General features: G+C 36.2%; 5 protein-coding genes across 6 annotated transcripts in view; 1 reads left to right on the top strand and 4 right to left on the bottom strand.

The window, feature by feature from the left end:
- LOC123311746 (tetraspanin-9-like) overlaps positions 1-13559 on the bottom strand; it is a 130698-nt gene extending 117139 nt beyond the window's left edge. Inside the window, exon 1 of the mRNA XM_044895816.1 lies at positions 13256-13559. The gene's annotated coding sequence lies outside the window, so the exon portion shown is untranslated. The remainder of the gene's footprint in view (positions 1-13255) is intronic.
- The window catches only part of LOC123311745 (pseudouridine-metabolizing bifunctional protein C1861.05), a 159519-nt gene that overhangs the window by 131371 nt on the left and 1802 nt on the right, over positions 1-26346 (top strand). Inside the window, exons 7-8 of the mRNA XM_044895815.1 lie at positions 18227-18517; positions 18725-18839. Of these exons, the coding sequence (XP_044751750.1) occupies positions 18227-18517; positions 18725-18839 (406 nt within the window). The remainder of the gene's footprint in view (positions 1-18226; positions 18518-18724; positions 18840-26346) is intronic.
- Positions 18858-20502, bottom strand: LOC123311748. The gene is made up of 4 exons (XM_044895821.1): positions 20326-20502; positions 20203-20269; positions 19812-20149; positions 18858-19754 (listed from the first exon to the last, which is right to left on the bottom strand). Exons 1-4 carry the CDS (start codon positions 20366-20368, stop codon positions 19501-19503), a joined length of 702 nt encoding a protein of 233 aa, XP_044751756.1. The 5' UTR covers positions 20369-20502; the 3' UTR covers positions 18858-19500.
- LOC123311747 lies at positions 20951-23178 on the bottom strand. Of its 2 annotated transcripts, none has more exons than XM_044895820.1 (2): positions 22824-23178; positions 20951-22349 (listed from the first exon to the last, which is right to left on the bottom strand). In XM_044895820.1, exons 1-2 carry the CDS (start codon positions 22845-22847, stop codon positions 21696-21698), a joined length of 678 nt encoding a protein of 225 aa, XP_044751755.1. In that variant the 5' UTR covers positions 22848-23178; the 3' UTR covers positions 20951-21695. The 2 variants fall into 2 exon arrangements, with proteins under 2 accessions (XP_044751755.1, XP_044751754.1); XM_044895819.1 differs by lacking the exon at positions 22824-23178 and adding an exon at positions 22556-22708.
- Positions 24735-25936, bottom strand: LOC123311749. The gene is made up of 2 exons (XM_044895822.1): positions 25768-25936; positions 24735-25676 (listed from the first exon to the last, which is right to left on the bottom strand). Exons 1-2 carry the CDS (start codon positions 25904-25906, stop codon positions 25150-25152), a joined length of 666 nt encoding a protein of 221 aa, XP_044751757.1. The 5' UTR covers positions 25907-25936; the 3' UTR covers positions 24735-25149.

Raw genomic sequence — 26346 nt, 5'->3', positions numbered from 1 at the left:
GAGTTGACAACAGTGAAACTGATCAAGAAGATATAGAATTCTATATCCACAGATTACAAAAAATTGTTCCTGTAATCTATGTCTATACCATCTATGCATTGTTTGTTTTCCTTGTCAAATGTGATAACCAAACTTGATATTTATTAAGTCCATGGTGATCAGAAAACTTTCATGACCATTATTGACTCAATGGGCATTGCCGGATTGTAAAAATGACGTAGAATGTTCATAACAGAGCACTTCTGAAATCAGATTTTTCGTAAGTTAATGCAGACAAAACGCAATATGTTAAAATTCGAAAACAAAAATTTCGATATATTTGAAAAATAAGGATTTTAATGACATATATTTTGAAATTTAGGAAAACACCCCATTATCTAATCGTTATATCTTTGGCTAGTCTTCTTCTTATTCTTCGTGTGGTGCCCCACCGGGCTGAACTGAGGCCTAGTGACCCTTTGTTGATCCGCTTGTAGTCAGACAGACTCAAACCCTGAGACACGCTGACAAAAATGCCACAAATCGTCTCACCATAGGAATCGTGGCTGTTTCCTAGGTGTGTCATCCTTAAATCTTCAAGGTTGCTGCAGATGAACAGAATATTTTCAATAGTTCATCTGTCATCTGTGCTTCTGCACCATCAGCACAGGTAACAGCCGGTCAGTCAAATTTTAACCCATCCTCTACCATCTTGAGAGTCCTCGCTTGCACCCTTAACAGTAAACTATCACGCCATTATTCCTGTTCCTAGCTGTCTTCATAACCACCTCTGTAACTACAAGGTGTAAAGGAGATAAACCCAGCAGGCACTCCATGGCTGCCATAGAGGTGGAGCTCAGAGCACCTGTGATGCTTGGACATGCTTTCCTCTGACATATAGTCATAATGGTGAGGCTACAGTTCTTCTTTGGCTGCTCATACTAGCGTTCTGCAAAACAAACAACTCTCTGCGACCCACACACATATTGGACCTCCTGTTATTAGCAATTCATCGAATTGTGGTCAATTTTTATATAATGCAAAATAAAATTCGGTTTATTGTGCCCCAAAACTGTAGGTATTTAAAGTTCTGAATTAGTTCTGAACCAGTCATAATCGAATACTTCGTATTGATTCGGTTCCGAATCAGTTGAGGATAGAAACATGCTCTATGCTCTGAAGGGATTTATATCCACTTCAATACATTTGAAACAGCAGGAGTACCATAAAAAGTTCTTCGACTAATTGAACAATCTGCTGAATTACTCAAAAAGTTCAGAACAATTCCAATATATCCGCTTGATCTCTATCGAATGGGGCGCCCGTTCATACGAAACGATCCAGCCAGTTCCAATTTCCATAAATTCCAGGAGTCTGATAAAGTTCGTAGGCATTCCCGTATAACCGCCACCTCTCTTTATTATTTTCGGGTGGAAGAATCCGATTCCCACGCCCAAAATCGTGTATTAATAATGCCCCCATAACTCGATATGGGCACAGCAGTTTCCGCCAACTTACTTGGACGGCTGGAGAAGTTTACCCATTCACGTCAATGGGAAAGATGATGAATGACAATCTGGTGATTGTTAGACACGAATAATAATGGATGCAGTTGATTCCAAAATTTACCTCTTTGGTGTTAGCCTAGTCAGGAAATTGTGAAAGTGCTGAGGGGGAAGCCAAGGACCTAGAATAATGTTCTCCTGGTTAGAACCATGTTAAATTGTTGTTCTTTGAGACTACATTCACTGCGGCCGACTGGGGTCGTGAATCTTAAAATATGCATTGTCTCAATAACACCCAATATAATGCCTTTTACTGATATAAATTCAATGTTTATTGTACAGTGTATCCCAAATTGCTTGATTTTGGTTGTTTCTGTTAGTTCCAGACTAGATAAGTGGAAACTTGAAAGAAGTCCTGGGCTCGATTTTCGTGAAAAGTCCATATCTTCAAGAAAAATGAAGATATTGTGAAACGGTTTACACGAAAATCGAACCTCCTCTAAAAGTTTTTACCTGTCTAGTCTAGAAGTATCAGAAGAGCCCCAAAACAAGTAATTTGAGCTGACCTGTACATAAAACGTGTCTAGTAGATATTGTTGACTGTTAAAAGAATCATAAAAAAGTCATATTTATCTCATCTCCTGAACGTATATAAATATTAGTGAAGCAACGCTACTGCTTCCAATCTCAACGTGGAAAAATAGAATATGGAGCAAATTGCGCTGCAGAAAATTTCATGCTCCGTTCGCCCTACAGGAGCACAAATACGTTTTTTATCGTATCCAGATTAATAGCTCCGATAACTTGAACTAGCAGAATATCCTTTCGACGCTATCCTTATCTGCTCACATCGCATAGCACTGTCGCAATACAACCACCATTTTACTCATTCAGTTAATCGATAGCTCATGCTGCCGATCCACAAACGAACCTTGACATAGGTCATCAGTTATCTCTTGTGTATATCGAAGGGTCTATTATTATCTGGAATATATTTCCTTTATTTAGGTTGACTGAAAAAGAATACCGAATACGACAACATCCACATCCGCTTTCAGTCATTTCAGTTAAGGATTATATGGAAAATTTTTTTTGGAGCCATAAGATAAAGGAACTCCTGTATGTTGTTGAATAATTCACACGAAGGCTTGTCGAAACCAGGAACTAATACTAATACGAGTGATCTAACAGATCTCTTTGCTCAAAATATAGTCATCCATGGTAACGTCTTCAGATATGGAAGATGAGTCAAAATGAGGTAAAAATGTCGAAAGAATGTATTGAATTTGTCCAGAATTTTCCTGTTTCTGTCTCGGTGTTTTTGGTCATCTTTGTCTGGAACAGGTATTAAAAATACAGGCTATATTACACCATATGGAGATACCAAAAATTAGGTCCGATTCATGGATTAGGTACCCCAATAGATTAAGATATCTTTGGTATCATGAAAGGAAAACTTGAACCTGATCTGTTTTGTATCAAAAGCGCTCAAAACCTGTTTAGTAATCGTCCACAAAAAGAAATATGGATCTCCCTCCAATGAAGGATGAATTTTCCAACAAACGGTGGCGTCAAAATCTCCACATTTCATTTTGTGTGAACGGATGAGGAAAACAAAAGGAAGAATCATGAAATCAGAGAGCCAAAAGGTGTATGCTCTTCCTGCCGAAATCTGCTAATTCACCATCGTCCATTATGTGCTGGAGCTCATGAAATATAGATAAGAAGAAGATGAGGGAGCTCCAGCACCCGTAACGTTAATATTTACTCTTTCTAAAAACAGAGGAACGATCTTGTTTTCACGATGAAGCCATTCGGAGGAAGAATAATTTGTTGATACAGGTTCTGCAAAGACAAGAGTATCAGATTAACAGTTTCTTTCGAAATGGATTATTTACTTCGCCTACAATAGGATTCCACTTGTGGGGGGGCCTCATGCCTCATCAAGAAAAGATTTCTTCAATTATCGCATACGTGTAATACTTACCTCAATGAAAATTCATTAATGCCCCTATTATCAGTGTAGCAATAGGCGAAGCTTGGGTGAAGCTCATGAATACTTCAGTTTTGTATGCACCGTATCCACCAACTTATTTGGGCTAGCTTGTAGCTGCCAAATTAGGCTGCTCACTATTGAAAGCCAGGTAGCATCATAAGCACACTTTTCATTTTATTTTTATTTTCATAAATGATATCTACACTGCTCAGTCCAATCACCACCTTTGAGCACTGTAGAATATCACTTTCATAGATGCCATGAGGCCCTAAATTATGGACGCAAAGCGTGGTTAGAATACGATCAATCAATTTCCAAAAAAACAAGTTGTAGAAACTTATCCTATCTATCTGCTTGAGCAGATCAACTTGAGTTGAGTTACTAGAACTGCTGAAGATGTCCTACTCCATCTACTACATTTGAGTTCCATTTATGCAGGATCTCCGTGAAGAGGGATATACATCCCTACCTTCCTTTCAACATTTCTTTGATGGTATCCGCGATTCCATTCGTTAACCTCAATTGAAATGAGTTCGCAGAACATGGAAACGTAGTCAAGGAACTCTAAGAAAAACCGCATCACGAAACCAAATTAAACGAGCTGCTATAACCTGAATAACAGATATCTTCCTGACGTATAGGGGAAAACCCTGCCCTACCTTGTCAGCCGGGAAAACAACTCACCCTCTATCACGTAAACACTAAGGCATAAAAGGGAAAAATACCGACATTTCTCAGCGACCTGGATGAAAATAAGCCAACACGTTTCCCAGTTCTGCATATTTTATTCCGCAACATTCGTAGGGATAATTTCTTCGCAAAGTGTATTGAAGTTAAAAGTCCTTTCGTGAAGAAGTCTTAAGTCTAGACGATCCCAAGTTGCTTTTTGTGCCCCTCCTCGTGGGAACAGAGGCAAGTGATGACTGAACTTTGTAACTGGAAATTCACTTAATGGAAAGGGTGTTGTGGAAGGACGTTCTTCCTTCGTGATATCCCGAATGGATTGATAACTTGGAGGAACTTGAAAACGAACTATGTATATTAGAGTATTTCGTCATGCAGGCTTGATCAACCAGTCATTCGTCATTCCTTAGATAAAAGTGAAAATATGAAGAAATAAGGATGGTGTAAAATACACTGCGCAAAATTCGCACATTCTGAAAATCTCAATTTTAATGAAAGTTAACTCTACATTGACTTTATAACTTATTTTTTATGTTCTCTCGGGAAGGTTTTGAACGAAACAAGACACATTAAATGGAAGAAAAATTCAGGATTTCACCGAATCTTATGTGAAAGAAGAGAAATGAACAATTTTCAAAATACTGAAATGCTGATAAGTGATTTAATACTTGGTATTTCCACCCCTTGCGTTAATTACAGCTTGGCAACGACGATTCATACTCAAAATGAGTGATCTTAAAATGTTCTGATCTAATCCTTCCCAGATTTCTCCGAGTTGGATTCCTAAGTCATTAAGAGTACCTAAGTCATTAAGAGTAGCTGAATGATTTTCTGAACTTCTCAGCCTTCTATTGAGGTTGTCCCAAACCTGCTCAATCGGATTGAGATCTGGACTTCTTGCTGGCCATTCCATTCTAGAGAGTTCAACCTCTTCAAGGTATTCCTGAACGATGCGCGCACGATTGGGTCTGGCATTATCGTCCATAAAAATGAAATTTTCATCAATGTATGGGGCAAATGGCACTACATGCTCTTCAAGAATGTTCCTTATATACTTATCAGCATTCATAGCTCCATTATCAACGACCACTAGGTCTGTGCAGCCACAGATATTCCACCCCATACCATAATCGATCTTCCCCGGAAACCAGTAGTATTCAGGAAATTGCACTGAGCATATCTTTCATATGGACGTCTTTATACAAGGGAACGTCGATCACAATGGTAGAGGCAGAATGTAGACTCATCTGTGAAGAGAACTCTTTCCCTATCGGCCTCTTCCCAATGGATATGCTCTCTCGCAAAATCCAAACGCGCCCTTCGATGGGCTGGGGTAAGAGCTGGGCCTCTTGCCGCGACACGAGGCCTTGTCTGAGTGCTAATTTGCACCTCATGAGTTTGCTCAAGCTGAAGTTGAAGGAGGCGAGCGGTTGCAAACCGTTGTCTCAATGAAGAAACTCTCAAGTAACGTTCTTGAATGGACTTGCTACCCGTGGTCTACCCTGTCCTGGTCTTCGGACATTCATACCTGTCTCCCTGAATCGCTGCAACATTCTGGACACACTTGTATGGGAAACTCCAAACCTTTCTGCAATTCTTGTGTATGTCCACCCTTCTTCTCGCAAAACTACCGCTTGGGCACATTCCTCTTGGTTCAAATTGCGTGTTTCGCGTTGCATAGCGATCGAGTGTAGAAAATCAAACGAAAGAAAAACTATTGATCACAAGAATTGATCGGGAACAACTGATTTTAGAATGGAGCCAATACATTCAAAATCTGATAATATCATCTTTTTTTATTCCTGCTGGGAAAAAACATCTGTATTGAAGAAAACCGTTGAAAGTGGATAACATATGCATGCATAATTCTGATCAAAATAATTACCATTGAGAACACCTTCAGTTGTAGAATAAATTTGAGATTTCCATAATGTGCGTTAATTTTTTTGCGCAGGTATAAACGAGTCCACACAATCGCAAACAAGATGATTATAAAATAGGGGGTCAGAAATTTTGAAAGCATATAGAGGGAGTAAACAATTAAGAAGACGTCTTCTCTGAATTGCCTTCTCCTCGAATGAAGGTGTCAACCTTAAAACGTCCATGGCATAGTCTAATCGTCGACGATTTTTTTCTCAGATGTGATCTAATGGAACGAAGACATTGAAAAATGAATTTTCCTCGCGGAAGTGAATGATTTCAAGAGTCAATCGAATCCACTTCGATTTCGATCAAGGGCGTTTCGTTCATCTGTGCACCTCCACCCAAGTCCCCAGCATCGGCCTTGTTTTTATTTATCGTCCAATTTGAGTCGAAATGGGAAAACTGCGTCTTTTTGCGAACAGTATTTCGTAACGTCTTCCTCCGAGATTGATGAAACGGGCGCGGAGGCAGTGGCGCTAAAAGCGGCGGTGCAAATCAGTCCTAATTTAATTCGAAGTTGCAGATTCTTATAAATCTTTACGACGCAGTCCGGAGGAATCCGCATTGCAATTTTCCGGGGATTCGGGGTAACAATCCCTAAGACGCCTTTCGAAATTGGCTACTGAATGAATTACGGAAATAAAAGTTTTTTGTCGGGGGTAATCGACTACTACGTTGGAAAAGGTAGGACGGGAACAATGTTGCCTTCTGGTTGCGGCGATTGCCTCTTACCGAAAATTAAGGAATAAGGAGAGGAGAGGGTCGCCAGAAGAAATGCACTCAGGTTGGGAATGGATTGATTCGGCTCGGAAAGAACAGAGTAAGTATTTGAGACTATGAGGTGAAGGTTAGACAAAAATAACTTATTGTGAATGTGGAGAATTACTTCTACATAATGGAAGGTCATCAATAAAATCTATATGTACTATTCTCATCATGCAATATTCATTTTGTTATCGAGTAGCTTGTGAAAACTAGAACACACGAACCACAACTATATAATTACTTGGCCTTGAAGCTCATTAAACAATCCATACACTTCTAATTTTTCAACCCAAGAAAGCCTAGCCATCATCTCATTAAATATCTGAGGTTCTAGTATATGGGGAGTCCGGGAGAGTTGAACCCCTTTTCACTCTGGAGCCACTTAAGTTGTATCTGTAAATGGTATCAACTTATTTTTTTGCGTGAAGATATCATGCCCAAATAGGTAACGATAGATGATAGTAGAGTAATGGTGAGATGAACAGTTTGAGTTTAGCAATTCTTTTTTTAGGAATCGAAAATTGGGCTCATGTCCCCCTAACCCATGGGGGGTTGAACAGGGGGCGGGAGACTTGACTATGAGTTTGTTTATCAAGAAAAACATTGAAAGAAAACAATTTCCAATGTCCAACGATTGTCTATGGTTTTCATCATCAAATGTATCAGCCTATGAAATACATATTTTCTATTTCAGAGTCACTCTTAATTCCGAGATGTTTTTTACTTTTTTGAACCTTTGTATTTTTTTTTATATTTGTTTCTATTATTTAATTTTCGTTTTTTGAAGCAAACTATTATCTAAGCTCAGTGCGGGAAACTTGAACCACTGATTATGTGTCCCGATCATAGCATGGGTCAAGTCTCCCGAACTTCCCTTTTATTTATTCAACAGATGATTTCTAGAAACTTTTACAACTGTTATTAGAAAGGCTCATCGATTGTGAAATAATATTAATCAATGAAAGCAATAAAACTAAATAACACCACGCACCTATTAAACTTTTGCGTGAAGATATCATGCCCAAATAGGTAACGATAGATGATAGTAGATTGATGGTGAGATGAACATTTTGAGTACAGCAATCCTTTTTTTACGAACCGAAAATTGTTTTAGTCATAGACATAGAGACATGGACTGAGCAATTACAGCATGAAATTGGCTTTTTTATAGAATGATCGTCGTGCATTTACCTGTCTCTTTCTTGTTCACATAGAGGTGAGTGTGTAGCAATCAAAATTCTAGAAAAAGACAACTGCATGTCCGATGTTCAGTTTCTCTCTGTCACTTTTTTTGTCCGTATTTCATGCATAGATAGAAAGGGAAAGCACAGTCCATGTCTTTATGTCTATGGTTGTAGTATACTAAACGTCACCTTTCCCACGAGCATAGATTTGAAACTTTCGATAGTTTCTCTACAAGACAGGCAACACTACAGCTATCTAGCTGAAAAATAATGGATTTCTTATTCCCTAACGTATTATTTATATAATTTTTTTCTCAACAATTCAACGCAACAAAAATGCGTGTTAGTCCTACATTATTGGTAGCCCAGCCTCGTCGTAATTGTATGGGTAACCTCCGTCAGAGATGATTTTCAGTTCCTATTCACTGGCTGCTTTCAGCTATTTTCGATTAGTCGGGTTGAGGTGGAAAAAGGCGTGGAGTTAACGAGGTTTCAAATCATTTTGGTGGAATAATGATTTTCCGGAATATATATTCGGGAAAACTCGGGAAAAGCTCCCCAGCAATAGTCACTATAGCGAGGGATATTTTCATGTTGGATTAAAAGGCGGCGGCTTACATTTCCGTTGACGTTTAATACTTTTTCTCATTAGTTTATGAGGTATTTCGTATTTCATTGATCTTTCCAGGCGGTCTTTCTCTGAACCTCCGACAGAGCGCCAAGGAAAATTGAAAAATTCGTTGACTCGTGCTTCTAAAAAAATCTTACTAGCATGTCAAATAAATATTACGAAAATTGGCGATGCCAAGTTAAATCATTTCTATTCGATCTTGTTCCTAATTAGCAGAAAGTTCCATCAAATTTGGCATTATAACTTTAATCGTGGAATCGTTGTGATATAGAAATGGTTCGAAATTAATTAAAGTTGCAAACTTTCGTGAATGTTCCTCAGTTTCGGGACAATATAAATGAATATTAAAGCATCGAACCCTAGGGATATTGTACGAGCCGATCAAATTGAGGTTGATATACTCAAAATTTTCATTTGGGAAGTGTTGAGGATTCAACAACATATAGAGTAGATAAATTTGAAACGGTACCACCTTTAATATCTCGGACCCATGCAGAAAGAGGTAAACTTTGATTAGTAGGGGAACATTTTATTTGGTTCCAATCAATTTGTATTAACCCTGTGAGCGTGATGACAGCAACCCCTTGGGGGTTGAGTGTAGAATAGTTGCAATTAAATGAAACATTTTTACTATAAAAGATTTTCAAAATGCTGTCCATTATTTTATAGACGAAATTAAAACCTATTGTATTTTATGCTAAAGTGTTTTCACATCACTATATGTAGGGGGAGTCTGGGAGACTTGCTCAGGTAGGAGACTTGAACCACCTCAAATATTTCAATTCAAATTTCGCGCTACCAATATCGTAAATAGCTTGCGACATACTCGTAACAAGACACAACTAGTGACGGCTTCATTTTGGCCGCCATCAGAACAGTTCGGGAGTGAGAGGGTTGAACGTGATTTTGTTGTTAGGAAGTAAGAAATTGAATAATTTTTGTTTCTTTCACTGTCTGAAAAGTTGAATACCTGCGTGGTGTTATCCAGTTTTATTGCTTTCATTGATTAATATTATTTCACAATCGATGAGCCTTTCTAATAACAGTTGTAAAAGTTTCTAGAAATCATCTGTTGAATAAATAAAAAGAAAGTGCGGGTGACTTGACCCATGCTATGATCGGGACACATAATCAGTGGTTCAAGTTTCCCGAACTGAGGTTAGATAATAGTTTGCTTCAAAAAACGAAAATTAAATAATAGAAACAAATATAAAAAAATATACAAAGGTTCAAAAAAGTAAAATACATCTCGGAATTAAGAGCGGCTCTGAAATAGAAAATATGTTTTTCATACGCTGATACATCAGACCATAGACAATCGTTGGTCATTGGAAACTGTTTTCTTTCAATGTTTTTCTTGATAAACAAACTTATAGTCAAGTCTCTAGCCCCCTGTTCAACCCCCCATGGGTTAGGGGGTCTTGAGCCCAATTTTCGATTCCTAAAAAAAGAATTGCTATACTCTGTTCATCTCACCATCACTCTACTATTATCTATCGTTACCTAAATATTTGGGCATGACATCTTCACGAAAAAAATGAGTTGCTATAATTTACAATACAACTTAAGTGGCTTCAGAGTGAAAAGGGAAGATGCAATTTTGAGAAGTATCCCCCAGAAAAAGACTCACTGCGGGTTTCATAAAACTTTGATTGCCCGATCAACGATTTGACAGTCACTCGATTTCTAAAAAGAAATCACTGAAACCTTTTAATTTCTGAATATATTGAAGAAGTAGCAATTGAGAATGATTGAATGGACGTATGAACATCTCAATTTGATACGAGAATTATATTCTGAATGATCATCACTGAATTATTGATTGAAAACAAATTGACGTCTATTCGTCAATCAAGCGTTGATTCCCCGATCAATCTTTATGAAACCCGGGGTGAGTGATTCTAATTGACCAATTCTCATTTAGACTTGTCTTGCCTGAACTGCTCCAAGCTGTAGCAATTTATTCCTTCAAACCTATAAGTTTTAAGTGGAATAAAGGGTTTCGCACCACCTCAACTAGTAGGGTTCTCATTCGGTGAAAAATTTCGGTCAATTTTCATTTGGAATAGTTGAGTAAAAAAATATTACTTTTTGTAAAACTTTTTGTGTTCTGAACTATACGCCTGAAATCATACCAGGTTCGTACGAAGCGAAAAGTGAATTTTTGCCAGTAATTCGTTGAATTTCTTCACCTGTTATTCTTTAAAATGCGCCTGTATAGAATATTCTATGGAAAACGCTCACAGGAATATTAAATTCGAGTATTCCGAGCGGAAGTTTAATGAGATCTTCCTTGGGGAGGTGCTCCCAAATAAACGCGAAAAAGCGAATATTGAATGAATAAATAATGATTCAGCCACTGGGCCCTCCACCCACGATTTCTAATGATTCTGTCCCAGTTCTTCCCAATCAATATCGACTGTTACAACGAAAACTTCCGGAGGAATACACTGAGTCGAAACTCCTGCTGAATCTCAATATACCGCAGGAGAACTATTGAGATAGGATCCAACTTGAAGATGTCCTCAGAGATTTAGTTGAGATAAATTGTTCCCGAAGCCACACTTCCGTGAAAAAGGAAACCTTTGACCTAGCCAGTGCATCTCCACCGTTCCCAATTCTTTGAGTTCTATGAAGTAACCTATTAAGAGAAAATGGACGGAAGGAGGTTAAGTGAAATATATGGGAAAGTTCGCTCCAGACAATTAAAGGGACACTATCATTATTATCATCCAAAAGAACCAAAGGTAATTGTGGAACTTTGAAGTGAGAATAAAAATTCCATCATCCGACCTTTGTTCGTTATTGCCAAAAAAGAATCTTTGTCGAGCATAAAACAAATCTCGATCCCCTTGCAATTTTCAGTTGCTGTTATGAGACATGAAGATTCACCCTATACTATCGATGATCGAGACCTCGAAATATCAAATTCGATATTTTGTTGGGTGATCTGATGTGTGAATAACCACAGCGATGAGATCCCCAGCAAAAAATTTGAAAATTCACCTATTTACTAATTTGGAAAGATAAACATGAACAAACCTAAAAAAATTGGTGATGTTGAAATATTATTTCTATTAGAATAAGATGCGAAACTTTCGAATCTATGTGGTTATAGGGAAATTATAGCAAAGGAGAAATATCATAAACATTCAAAACTACCTTCAGCCAGATTCTGGTCTTCTGAATCAATAATTCAGAATAATTTTTGAGTTATTACCTACTATTCGAGAAAATGATCAAATTTAATTATTCCGAGGATAAACAAACAAACAACCAAGCAAGTTAAGTAAATTAACGTGGAAATGAATTTATGTTCTTTCCTCTACTATTAATTCATATCCATTCAATTAACAATGAAAATTTAATGAAGTTTTCTGCGCATGTCACTAAGATTTATTTTCAGGAATCCCGAAGAAAAACACGCGATACACGTGTGGTGGTTGTGGTTCTAAATAGGTATCTTCAAAAGAGAAAACCCTATAATTCCGTTTTTGTTTGTCGGTTTCATTTAATTCTTTGAAATTTTTTATTGTTTTTCCAATCCAATTAGTATAAAGAATCGATAAGATATACCTATACCTTATAAAATTTCATATTCACCTATAATAAATACTTGATTTCTAGTGAGGATGAAATCAAAAGAGGTATTTCTCTTGGCATCCACAATTTACTAATTTGAACGAATGAAGTACTGATTTTATCTCAATATCTTTGGATTTGATAAATTCTTGCACAACACCAATTCATTTGAATAGAAATAAAAGTAATTAGATCATCTTTGCAAACGTTTTCAGAAATCAGAGGAAACATAAACCATTCTAAAGTCTCTTTAATTTTGAGTCTTCTGTATATTTCTCTTGTCAGTATGTCGGTATAGACTAAACAAAGCTTCAGAATTGAAGGGACGTTAAAATTGTTTATAAAACTGACTGTTATATTCATCTGTGCATATACACAATACAATTGGCAATTGCATCCTTGATCTTCTTCGGTCCCTTAACCGGTCTCCGTCTCTAGGGTTCATATTGTAGATTCTGCTACTACGGGTATGGACACCTAGATCTCCAGACCCAGCGTCAATAGAACGCGCGGCAGATTTGAGTGGGAGAATCACAAACTGAAATACAGCAATAAAACTTCGGTCTTCTCGGTGTTTTTCCCTGTACAATAGAGTCTTCATCCTTAGGAGAAAATTTCAAAGGCACCTGTGACCCAAGCGTCTGACATTGGAGCTACAGGGTGTCAAAGATTTCATGCTTGACTGAAATAAGTATATTTCTAGGAATTTTTATGAAATTTTGCAGAAGCCTTTGAAGCATTAACAACCATTTTTTTTCCTATTATGTTTCAATAATGCTTCAACCAGAGGCGTTCGTATAAGTTGAGGACTACATATTTAAAAAAAAATAATATGAACGCGCCTGCGTTTTCTAAATTTAAAAATATTATTGAAATTCCCATTCTTCCGCTTATTTAGGAGGATCGTACTGTTGGTAATAAGTTTAAAAAAAAGTTTATCTTGATAGAAAACGGATAATGGGAATATTCTGCTGTGCCAAATGAGAACCGAACCATTAACGCTCACCTTTTGATGTACGCTGCACAAGTTGGTTAAAACTCTAGGGGGCGAAGTTCGTGTTCATGCATGCGAGAATGGGGTAACTCTTGTAACTACTAAAAATCCTCTAAATGTATGGATGCCTTAATCCTTTTTACATCGTGAAAAACACCATTCACATGCCTCTGTCCGTCACTAACATGTTTTCACTGAACATTTTCAACTCGCGGAAAAAATTACGGCCTGCACCGGATGGAGAGCGGCAAAGAATACGGAGGGATTCCCCAATTTGGCGTCATGGGCAGACGCTCCTCCACGTGCATGTTTCGCACATCACACTGGCGATACCGGCGTCTCGGCGCCTCCGTCGGGGTGGTGCTTCTCCCCACCACTCTCATGGATATTCCTCTGCGTCGGTAGGGAGGTGCCGTGCTTCGAAATTTTTGAATTTGGCCTGAGGATCTGGACGAAAAGGATAAACCTTCATTTTAATAGAAAACTATAAGTTGAGTTCGTTTCAGTTATTATGCAGAGGCAAGTCCTTGAAGGTGTTTGAGCTCATGAGCTGCTCCATCTCAACTTGCCTCTGAAACTTCCACCGGACCCAAGAACAAAGAAACTTTGGCCACAGCAGAGAGAATTGAGGTTTCATGTTTTCCAAGTGCTTTTTTACTCTCATAAGTATTATCCTGCGTCTGAAGGAAATGTTTTGCACATTTAGGTTGCAATTTAGCATTTAGAAAATAATTGAAGATCGCTCCTAAATATTTATCCTGATCAGCCGATTGTACGGGGATGTATTGATATGATATCTAGTTAGCCTAGACCAGTTCCAAGCATAAAAAAATATTGCGTTACCATAGCAACGAACAATAACTCATTAGAAGTGTCAGTGTGAAGTTTGAGGTCAAAAAAGTAAACCAGAGTTACGCAACAAATTAAAACAAAGAAAATGTCCATCGAATATCGAAATTGTGAAAATCGAAAAATTGGAGTATCGAGCCATCATCAAGTACCTGCATTCAAAAGGGCTAAGAGGTAAGCAGATTTACAAAGATATGCTTAATACCCTTCATATGCAACCGTGGAAAATTGGACTGCAAGCTTCAAAAGAGGTCAATTTTCCATTGAAGATGATGACCGATCGGGAAGGCCAGTATCTGTGTCAGTCCCCGAAAATATCGATGCAGTTCATGACATGATTTTATCAGACCGTCGAATTGGGCTAAAACTGATATCTGAAGCACTGAATATTTTATACGAACGCGTTCATCATATAGTTCACGTCAATTTGGATATGAGAAAAATTGCTGCAAATTGGATCCCCAAATGAATGAATGTTGACCAAAAGCGTGCAAGGGTAGAAGCATCGCCTTCGATCTGTGCTCGATTTGAAAACGATGTAGACTTCTTAAACAGAATTGTTACTATGGATGAGACATTTCTACCATCCAGAGACAAAGCAACAATCGATGGAATGGCAACACTCTGGTTCTCCAAGACCTAAGAAGTTTCGTGTCCAAAAATCTGCTTGAAAGGTTCTTGCTTCAGTTTTTTGGGATTGCCATGGAGTAATCATGATTGATTTTTTGAATAAGGGTAGAACAATAACCGGAGATTACTAATTCAATATTATTGACCACTCTACGGGAAAAAATGAAAGAGAAAAGACGCGGAAAGCTATCCAAAGGTGTTTTGTTTTTGCAGGACAACGCCCTTGCACACAAATCTTATGTTGCCATGCAAAAAATTCGTGATTTTGGGTTTGAATTACTAGAACACCCCCTCTTATTCACCAGATTTGGCTCCATCCGACTATCTCGTATTGAAGTGGTGAGGGAAAAATGCGAAATGATGATGTTTGCAATGTTCACTGAATGGTTGATACATAAATTGAGGTAAAATAGTGTTCCTCTCATGTTTGATATAAGTCAACAATCAATCAGAGAAGCAGCACTTACCTTTGAAAAAATTAGCTAATTTCCACAAGGATCAGCAGTTGGCGTATGAAGAGACGATAACCAACTGACTGAACCATGTTAGTTTTCCCAAGGAACAAGTTGACCCAGATCGAATCTATCTTTCTATAGAGACGAATATAAAAGTCGAGTGATATGTATGCTAGCATTCCTTGCCTAGGTTCCTGTTTTTTTTATTCTCCGATTCCTCCATTCTTGTCCGGAATTTATGTGTTGTTTCCTAATGCAAATCAGGATAACTGGATGTCTTCAAGCGTTGTATCCCACTGCTTGCTCCTTCGATGCCGTGCATGATACGGTCGTTTCTGAGAAAAATACACGTGTAATTCTTTAATGGGTATACTTTCCTCGGATATTTGTCTGAAAAATATCCCGTCTTGCTCAGTTCGGACAAAGTTGAAATGGTATCTTATCGGAGTTAAGTTTGTGTCGTATGTGGGGACTTCGAAAAGGAATATATTCTATCCTGCACCGATCAAGACATAATCTCTGCTTTCTTCCTGGTCGGTGATACAAAGTTTTGAATTCACATGTTTTGATCGAAAACTGAATCTATTTTGTTGTGTGGGAAAGAAATTTTTAAGAATGGATTATAATTTAGAAACCTTGTTTTAGGTTTTCATTGTCATTGACAAACCTTCGCAATCTTGCACGAAAAAAAGATTCTGACCCCTCTGAAAAATTCACAGTTTAAGTATTGAGATAGATATAGATTTCGAAAAACGCTGAAAATTTTACTCATTTCCAAAGTCAAACACATATATTCTAACTTTAATCATAGTCCATCAAAGAGGCGCCCAACAGAGCTGTTCTTGCTCTAACCACTGCATCCAGGGTTCTTATGAACTGTGGAAAGGCATCAAGGAACTTAACTCGTCACTTCTACAAGTTTTTTATCCAAAGCATTCTTTTCTTTATCTGTCATTAGCGAGACATTCTATTGCCAGGTAAACTGATTCGATATTGCAATGGTAGATATAGGTAACTACATTTCTTGCAGATTATCAGAATTCTAATGAATTCCAATATCTGGCATGGCTTCAAGGAGGTTACCTCCACACTCTAGAAGTTTGTCGTCCGAAGAATTTTTGCGTGAGCTTTCAATGGCTAGATACTCCGTCACTATTGGATTTGGAGTTTCTTCGTCCTCCCCATAGAATCTAGTTGTAAATTTCTGCTAGTCTCATTCGCACTAGATAATTTTGAGGTGGCAATGCCATGAAAAGAGATGTAGCATATTCTTGCTAAGATATCTTAAGAAAGAACTTTTTGGTATAACCCATCCTCCGCCAGAGTGTTTTTTCCTTCCCCTGAAACTTGTTCTTGTCGATACATTTTCACAGAAGGTTTTTGGGTCAATGAGAGGAGTTTGTGCTCCTTTCCTAGCATGTGTATATTGGCAAACTTAACAGGCTTATTTCTTTGTGGAATAGGTAAGAATAACAAGGTTTCTGTAATTCGCAAATCAAGGGTAATGAAAGTACTGAATGTGTTAAAGCGATTCAAATTTAAGAAACATTTGATAAGAAAATGTTAGTGAAACCTAAAAAAAAAGTAAAAGTCTCCTGAATACTGCTACGCTGATAAATCTTCCTCTCGATGAATAGTCAAACATTCAGCTGCTCCCATAGAAACCATTCGTGGCATTCGCCTTCCGATTTAATAAAATCCCAATTCCAAACTAATTAAAGGAGAACGTCCCTTCGGGGGGCCTTAAATAAACTCGTTCATCTGTTGGGAAAGTTCATTAGGCAATTTCTCGTTTTCGTTCGAAGCTACCGGTCATAAAACGATCAATGGCGGGAAAACTGATGCGTGTAATTAAAATGGATGTTCCCCCGTTACATATGTGGCAAAAAACATGAGTAAAATAAACTGCGTGATTCCTTAATAGACCGAATTCCGTTCAAGACACGTACGAGAAATTTACGACTTGTTCGGATCCATTTACGCCGATGGATACTTGACCCCGGAGTGGAGGAAGGTCCTTAATCGATATCCGGAGATATTCAATGGGAAAATTTATTTCCTGAACACCGAGCGAGAATGGGGAAGTTTGAATATACGTCGATCTTCTCTGGTGCCTAGGTCATGGAAATCGCAACCCCAAATGTCTAGCTACACTAGCTACCCAGATACAGGATACAGAGATATTAGACTCGTCAATTTAGGTATTTTCAATCATTTTTGATCAGCAATAAACATAAGGACATATTTTTAATATCCAATAGACATGCAAACCATATGGTACGGATCTCCAATGGATGCTCTGTCCTTTATAAACAAAAGATGAGCGCCTTGACTAACAGAACACCCAGTATTCAAGAATCCATTAGAAACAACTTTCCAGGAATATATTTGTTCATTTTAGGATAAGAAAAGATCAGTTTTTCCTACATTTCATTGTGTAGAGAAGAGCATTAATTTGTTCATCATACCTAGAGTAGGAAGACGAAAAAAAAAATGTTCAATAGCTCAGCGATTTCGATAGGTGAAGAATTTAGTGAGCTCTCGAGAGGAGATTTTTGTCGAGTATGGTATCAAGATGCCGGTACTTCAAAAAAGGGCTTTAGGGATTGGTTAATGTCTAATGGTTCAATGGTTTGCAGACCACGACGATCTGGATCAGAAGTATGTAGGTTACCCTCCATAATCAGAAGTTTTGGCTGACTTCAAACCGTTCTAAATTTGTACTGTCTCTCAGTCCTGTAAGGGCTTGTCAGTTCTCTCACACATATTATATGTCGTATTTGATCTTTGTGTACGCACTATGAAATATGGAAATTTTTCAATTGTTCTCCAATTTTTTTTAAGAAGAGAATTGGTTCATAAAAAGTTATTATTGTGCCTTTCAGGGTAAAAACTGGAGTACCTTGAGAAACCGACTGGGTGTTCTTTTTGCAATAATGTTACTTGCTATGTATTCATGTATATAAATGAACCTTCGGTATTCGTGTTCGTTCTATTTACATCTGAATGGACCCCATTCGATGTTAATAATGAAAAGCATTCTTTTCAGTTGGACGGAAGAATGCATCCCTCAAAACTCTCGTATGTAGCGGGTGGTGTGGCAAGAAACATTTGCGAAGCTCTAACGAAAATGGGAAGCACACCAACGTTTATCACAGCTATTGGGGATGACAAAGCTGGAGAACTTTTGACGTCGATGATGCCAAAGCAAATGAAAGACAAATCTCATGTATTGAGAGGAAAAAATACAGCTCAATGTGTGATTGTCCTGGACTCCAAAGGAGATTGCTCTCACCTTCTAGCTGATTTCGATATACATAACGAAATAACCCCGGAAATAGTAAGTTTCATTGATTTTTCATGCCGATACAGAACAGATAAGTCATATATGAATGTTGTCTTTCTTGCTTTAGAAAATAGTGTAAATGCTATTAGAGTTTGAACAGCATGCATTTGACAAATCAAGGGTATGAGTACTATATCTACATATCTAGTAGGTAAACATTGCCAAACATACAATATGTTATTGCACCTTGTCCTATTACAGATTCATAAAAATGAAGATATAATAAGAAGGGCAAAGCTGATCGTTCTTGATGCAAACATCAGTGTGGAAAGTATGGGAACTATTTTAAAATATGCTACTGAACATAAAATACCAGGTGAGTAATTAAAACATATTTAATATTTTAGTGGGAATATATTTCAAATCTTAACTACCAAAATATAAAAAGTCAATATTGTTCAATATTATAACAATGGACGGATTCAGTATTTGCATAATACTTCAGTATCACTACTTCAAAATTCGAACAATAAGAGCCAAAAATCATATAAAAGATATCTTTACAACAAATGATAACATTGTTAAAATAATTGACTTGTACATAAACTAATTAATTAGAGAAAACGTATCAAAAAGAAAACAGTGAGGGAATTCATAATCATTCCTTCTATAATGACCAATCGGAAAAAAATTAGGTTTAAATGCTAGTAGGAAACAAGTTCCTAGAAAAACATCAGTGTTGAGTCAAACAACATCAAATACAAAATATTCTGTTTCAAGTGAACAGTGCTATCTTAACACTAAATATCTTGATGAATTTTGTCAGTCACTAAATTCAAAACTCAATAGGCCGATTGAGTTATGTATCATAAATGATACATTTGCAACCATCCAGAGGTACATTAAGGCTCAAAATATCTACAAAACTATAATAAATATTGTTGAAAATGGTGATAGAAATTGATATATCTCTTTACGTACAAACAATACTGTAAAAAAATATATTTATGTTGAATATACCAGATATATTACACACTTCAATAGATAGACCATCCCAGCCTGTGCTGTGGATTGTGCTGCATTTGCATTATCAAATTTTTAGATTCTTGTTTCAACTCATAGCTCAATCTTGCCTCTTTATAAAGTGATAAAGATGCAAATGCATGAAAGAACATGGAAATAACTCCAAACCAGTAGGCCCATGTGAGGAAATTAAAATTAGGATACATCAACCAGTCTCTTCTTGTATAAGAGCACCCAAAAATGAGGAAGGATAAGAACATAAATAGAGCTGAAACAAAGTTTATCATCATACAAGCATAACACATTGGAATTATTTTCCACTTACTTGCAGTAGCGATCAACCCAAAGTTTATCGAAGATAAAATCCACTCATATCTAAGTATGAATTTCAAGGGAAATCTACAAACTTGACAGGCCATAATTGCTTGAGCACCAAAACTCAATAAAAATGAAATCGTCATGAAAGTCTGTACCGCTATTAGCCACCCTGGAAGCAGCCACTCTCGTATAACGTGATATTCCTTACTGAACACATGGTGACAACCATTGAACTGTTTATCAAACTGAAAATATGGGTATCTGAATTCCTCAAAACAGTACTGCCAAATTCCCATGTTTTTGAAGGTTGAGAATGTTTCGGTGTAAGACTTCACCCAGTATGGGCTGAAAGACATGAAATTTAATTGATGGATTATGATTTTTAATATTGCGCTTACCTGCAAAATGATATCATCAGTAATACCCCTCCTATGTACGTTAAAATTGCTCCATTCAGAAGATAATCTGGAAAAGTTGGGTCATATTTATCTGGGCGTAACATTCAAATGGTTATACATTACCTGATACTTTGGGATAATTGTTTCTATCAAAAGTTCGACTCATATTGCTGAGCAAGCCGTGCTTAGAAGCTTAGAAGTATGTTTAATTATGTTGAATTTTAAATTGTTCTATGATTCAGAAATTAGAAAATCAAAACATTAATTGACATATTACTAATAAATGTTGACGTTATGTCAATTAGTGTTACTATGCAAGGTTGCCAATTCTCACTCACTTTTAATTAATTAATTTTATTTGAGACCGAAATTATAGAATTACTATTCATTACATTTGATTCGAGAGATTCCCTAATAAAATTTCAAATATTCTACCCTGAAATGTAGCAATTTATTCCTTTTCAATTTCTTGTAGGAGAAACCTGGTTTTAGAATTTCCAATATGCCATAACGTTGCTCTTAAACAAAATTTCTTTGCTATAGACAAGAATAATAATTACAAACTCCTCAAATTTTCTAAGCAACATTATTATTATAAAATAATGAAATTTTTCAGAAGCGTCATCCGACAATGGTCTTAGCTTGTAGCAAAGAGTAACTCTTTGCTTGTAGGTTCCTCACTGCTTGTAGCTTTAACTATTTTAAAGTAGAATTAGATAATTCATTTATTTGAAAAAAAAAGTACTTGTTATCAAGAAAACATTATGTAGAATATTTATTTTATTCAAAATTACAAAATAATAATTAACAGAGAGTAAAATATTTCAGTTACTTCCACAAAATACTTGTTTCGTATAAAATAGTGTATAAAAATTGTCAGAATTTTCAAGTAGAGGACGGAATGATTTTATCACTTACAATTTCAATAAGTTATCAGATATTTCAATTGATTTCACAAAATACTTGTTTCCTATAAAAGAACACATTTAAAATACCCAAAAATTCATAGTAGAAAAGCAGTTTTCATCAATGTTTTTTCTTCAATTAAATATATGAAGTACTTATCTTTTCAAGAGTAGGATGGAATGGAAATAAATGTTCAAGAAAATCATAGGATCTGGAAAATTCTTCAAAATACTAAGGAAACTATTACATATTTTTTGATATGCTACATACAGATTTTTCAACATTCATGGCATGATACTAATGTCATTCCATATTCAATATATTTTGATTGTTCAATATATAAGTATGTAGGTACTCATTTTAACAGCAGCATAATATGAAGCCCTCCATACGGAAGCATATATGTAAATAATACCATCAATACTATGTTTTCTTCAGAAAATTGGGAAAGTCAATTGTGCTATTATGGAAAATTCTAAAATTCATTGAAAATATAAATATCTATAAAACATCATCTCAAAAAACTAATTACAAACTAACTTTCATTTGTACATATGGACGGCATTATGATATAGGTTGTGCCAAACCTACCCTCTTGATTCCAAATTGAACCTAGCTTGAGATTCTTTCAGCTCCTTCCTTTTTTTCTGATGAATATATAGGTCGGTGAGAAATAGAAATGAAGCAACCAACATTGCGACAGTCCCTACACAAGCCAAAACAAAGGAATAACCAAAAAAATTATTGTCATGTCCTGGCATCCAACCATTTGTATTGCCAAATATTGCAAAAACTATTACTGCAATACCTCCACTCAAACCTCCAGCCAGTAGAATGTATGCATTCAACTGTACTAATGTAGTGAACTGCTCTTGCTCTGGTCCACAGCACAAAAAATATAATAAACTCAATATCGCACACACCAAAGCTGCAATGAAACATAATGTGAAGAAGATTTGGGTTGTAATCATAAAGCCAGGTTCCAAGAATCCACGTAACTCATCATAACCTGATGTGAAGGGGTCAAAAAGCCATCTGCATCCAACAAAAAATTGATCTCTATATGGATTTTTTATTGATCTGAAACAATGTGTCCAAAGTCCCAGACGGTTCAGGTTAGCTCCTGTTATTCTTCTGTCAGAAACAAGCCAGCTTGTTGTACAAAAGGCAATGAATATCAAGATAAAGGAGAAGGCGAAGAAACCAAGACCTACGTTACCAGCTAGACTCCTTTGTTTACCCTGAAAAGAAGTTTTTTTCAGTGAATTATTCATTCAACTTCAAAATCAAGCTTTCCATTTAAAGCTTAGCGATGCTATGATTTCTGAGGTTCAATTTTCAAAATACTTTATTCAATTCATGGGTAAAACTCATGTTTTTAAATACAGGATAAAATTCCTTTATTGGTGGTTTAATTAACCCTTTGTTTTAGAAACGGTTTCCCTACCGAAATCACCTCAGTTGCCATGGAAATGAAAACAATTATATTCAAAAGAATTTTTTCATCGCAGATTAATTTTTCACTGAGTAATATCATAAGATTGACAAACATTAATAAATTACAACATTGAGAACGATTGATTCATGATCAATATTTTAAAAAGCGAAGAGTCTCAAGATGATTTTATGATATCTGTAAATGAAGCAATGAGAAACAAAACAAACATATAACTTGATAAAAAAAATTATGTTATGTTATCTATGTAGTTGTTTACCTCTGAACGTCTGTATTCCACCATTTTGACATATATATTTTCTACAAGAAAATTCCAGGTTAGAAATAAAATATTCTTGTCTAAAATTCACCCTTTCCTCTGGAATGCTTCAAGATTGTATTGAAATTGTTACACATTAGCAAAATGAGAAACTTCCAGAACTAATAGCGAATTAAATGCTCTCGAAACTACCGATGACTAACTGCATCACTTATTCCATTCGCGCGAACAGAATTACAGGTATTTCTAAAGGATTATTGAACAACATCGCAACAGTGGAACTCTGACCACACCTGTTTCTTGATTCTTCACTCGACCCACGACACCAACACACAACCTGACTGACCTAAACTAATTGTGACCCCTGTCCCCAATGCTTACATTTCTTCCTTCTATTCTCCAAAGAAAACGACCTCCCTTGAAGTTTCGAGTAATTGTTTGGTATTCTCTGAAGAATAGAATAATTATTTTTATATCAATTAACGAATCATAGGTATAATATCTTTGATAATATATGTTCATGGATGAGCCAAGTTAGTCAAACCCTATCTATCCTCAACGTTCATCAGTTTTTCAAAAGTAGAGCGAAGAATTTATGTTATAGAAAGAGAACAGATAGCAAGTAGAATTTCAAGAATCAATTAATGTCGATATCCCCTAGGGAAATCTTATGAGGAGTGTTTTTGAGGTGTAATAAATTTTTGCTAATCAGCTCTTCAACATTATCGCAGGGTCATATTCGAGTTATTTGGTGACACCATTGACAACTCTGGTGACACGAACATACAATTGGGGGCTTAACTAAATCAACAGGTTGTCTCTCCATGTCTGCACCTAATTTTTGCAACCACATATATTTCATCATGTTAACCCCATCGTCGATAAGTCAAAATATAAAATTATCAACAGAAACACGGACTGAAAAGTTCGTGTACCTATGCCGCATCTTCGTTGAAATTATAAAATAGAATTTGGGTACCAATTATCCAATATTTTCAAGGTTTACGAACTATTGTTCGCTTTCCTTAAATATATACTTGAACTACTTAAGTAAACAAAAACTCATTCACATATTTTCTCACATAAGTTATTACGTATTTCATAATCTTCTGCAAAAAGACGCCTTGAACAGAAACACTGACTTTTTATCGTTTGCGAAGGTGAATATAGTCTAGAAACGTAAGGAGGTGAGGAGATCAACACAAAGTGCTTCACTGATTTCTGTCATGTACAAGTTTTTCTCGTCTACATCAATTACATCCGTAAATCATTGATGATAGGTTCAGGTTCCGACTATTTACAAACGATCACTGGTATTGTTGTAGGACCGAGGCGAACCTTTTTCAATTTTGCGTCGAGCTCTATATAAAATTTTCAGATTTATTACTAGAAGAGATACTCTTTCAGAATATGTATCATATTTCCATCTGCGGTTATTGTTATTGGGAAATAATCCACTCGAAAGGTGACTACCGAAAAATTTCCAAAAAGATGGAATCAATTAAATAATCGTCAAGACCGAACGGCTACACCGAACTCCATACAATTTTCAGATTTATTACTAGAAAAGTTGCTCTTTCAGAATATGTATCACATTTCCATCTCTGGTTATTGTTATAATTTCCAAAAAGATGGAATCAAATAATCTTGAAGACCGAACGGCTGTAATATTATTTTTGTAACTTCTGCAGCGTTTCTAATAAGTTTTTCAGCTAATAGAATAATAAGTTAAATAGTCAGAATGCAGATCAAATGTATTAAGGAATATAGAATTGGTAGAATGTTATTGCATTAGGGAATTGAATTTTTCAGAACTCCTTAGGAAGACAGAAACAAAACAACTTGCCCAAATGAGAAATTTCCCTGAATATCAATGTAAGACTAAATCATTTATAGTATTGAAAAAACATCTTATAAATATAGATAATATATTTTATAACAATGAAGGAAAAATAATACATTCTCTGGACGGAGTATTAGCAAAAAAGCTATTATATGGAAAAGAATTATTCCTCGTACAGTTTACTAAAAGGAATGAACAAAATATAAATAAATTCAAACATTAACAACTTATTCATAATGAAAAAGTTAAAAAATTCAGTTAGTCAAAATATGATTACATAATAAAATACTGAATACATTTCTTTAAAACTAGTACTTATAAAATAATTTTTGGACGGCGTTTTAAAAATTTGCTGGCATTTTTATCGTCATCGAGATAGAAGCTTTCAGATACTAATGCAAGTAGTGAAAGTTTTGAGGTCACATATTCACCTCCAGAAAGAGGGTACAATTAAAGGCACTAATGTTCAAATTTTTGTAAGGCTTAAATATCTGTATGTGAGGGTTTTGGTATTTCCACACTATATTGTGAGGGGGGATAACTTGATCTCAACTTTCTATATTTAGCTCTTCTTGCTTCAATCAAAAATAAAGCCCCAGCTGGAAATAGTAATAAAGATCCAATACAAGCAAATGCATATGAGAAACCAAGACTATTGTGCTGCCAATTAGGCATCCAGTCTCTTCGATCTCCATTAATACCAAATATAATACATGCAATAACTCCAAAAAAGCCAGCTAATAGCAAATTAGATCCATTGCTCAGTAGGAGTAGTATGTATTTATCATGATTCCTACTGCAGAAACAGTACATCCATGTTAAAAATATACCAACTAGAAGTAACGTTGTACACAGTGTGAAGAAAAATTGAGTTGCTATGAAGAATCCAGGAAGGAGGAAGTCATCAATAATATAATATTCCTCTTCGAATACCCACCAGCATCCTGTGAATCGGTAGTCATATTGGTGCCGAAAATCTTCGAAATTCACGAAGCAAACTTCCCACAATCCTGGAAAGAATTGAGAAATTAATTAATTATTCATGTCGATGGGTTGAGCAGTGGCGATGACTAATAACTAGGTTAGGTATTTCGTTCATACCTATTTTTATAAATTGCGGATTATCTATTTTTTCATCATTCTGAAGCCAGTAGGGTGTACAAAATGCAATCACAATAAATATAAAAGCTGCTACAGTTGTTGCAATTGCGGAAAGTCCCGTCCTGTTTTTAATCGCCATTGTGTACCACAGAACTGCAACAATCAACAATAACCAAAGACTATGGAGAGTAGAGAGAAGGAGAACGATCGCTGCTTTGAGACCACAGATTTTTTGTCCCCTAAAATATGTACCAATAGGGTAGTTCAAGCTTTTGCCAACAGGCGCGCTGGCCATCACGAGAGTGCGAATTTTGATTTACACAAATCAAATTGTAGTTGGCTCGTTGGCTGAGTGAACTGTTTCCCTGGTGACAGATGATAGGAATATTATTATTTTCGATTTTTGATAAGAGAACAACATATGACCATGGTGAAATGTTGAAGCGTGCGCTAGTATAAGAGTGTTTTGGCATCGGAAAGAAAAGGAGAAGAGATAAAATTTCCGAGAGCTTTTTTGAGAGAAAATTGGAAAAAACCTTATCTCAAGAATCGACTTCGAATCAATTTGTGTGTCGAGAG

The sequence above is a fragment of the Coccinella septempunctata genome, chromosome 4 (genome assembly GCF_907165205.1).
Source record: "Coccinella septempunctata chromosome 4, icCocSept1.1, whole genome shotgun sequence".
In the NCBI taxonomy this organism is placed as follows: Eukaryota; Metazoa; Arthropoda; class Insecta; order Coleoptera; family Coccinellidae; genus Coccinella; species Coccinella septempunctata.
Note: the sequence above shows the minus strand (reverse complement) of the source record. Positions and strands in the feature narration are given on the sequence as shown.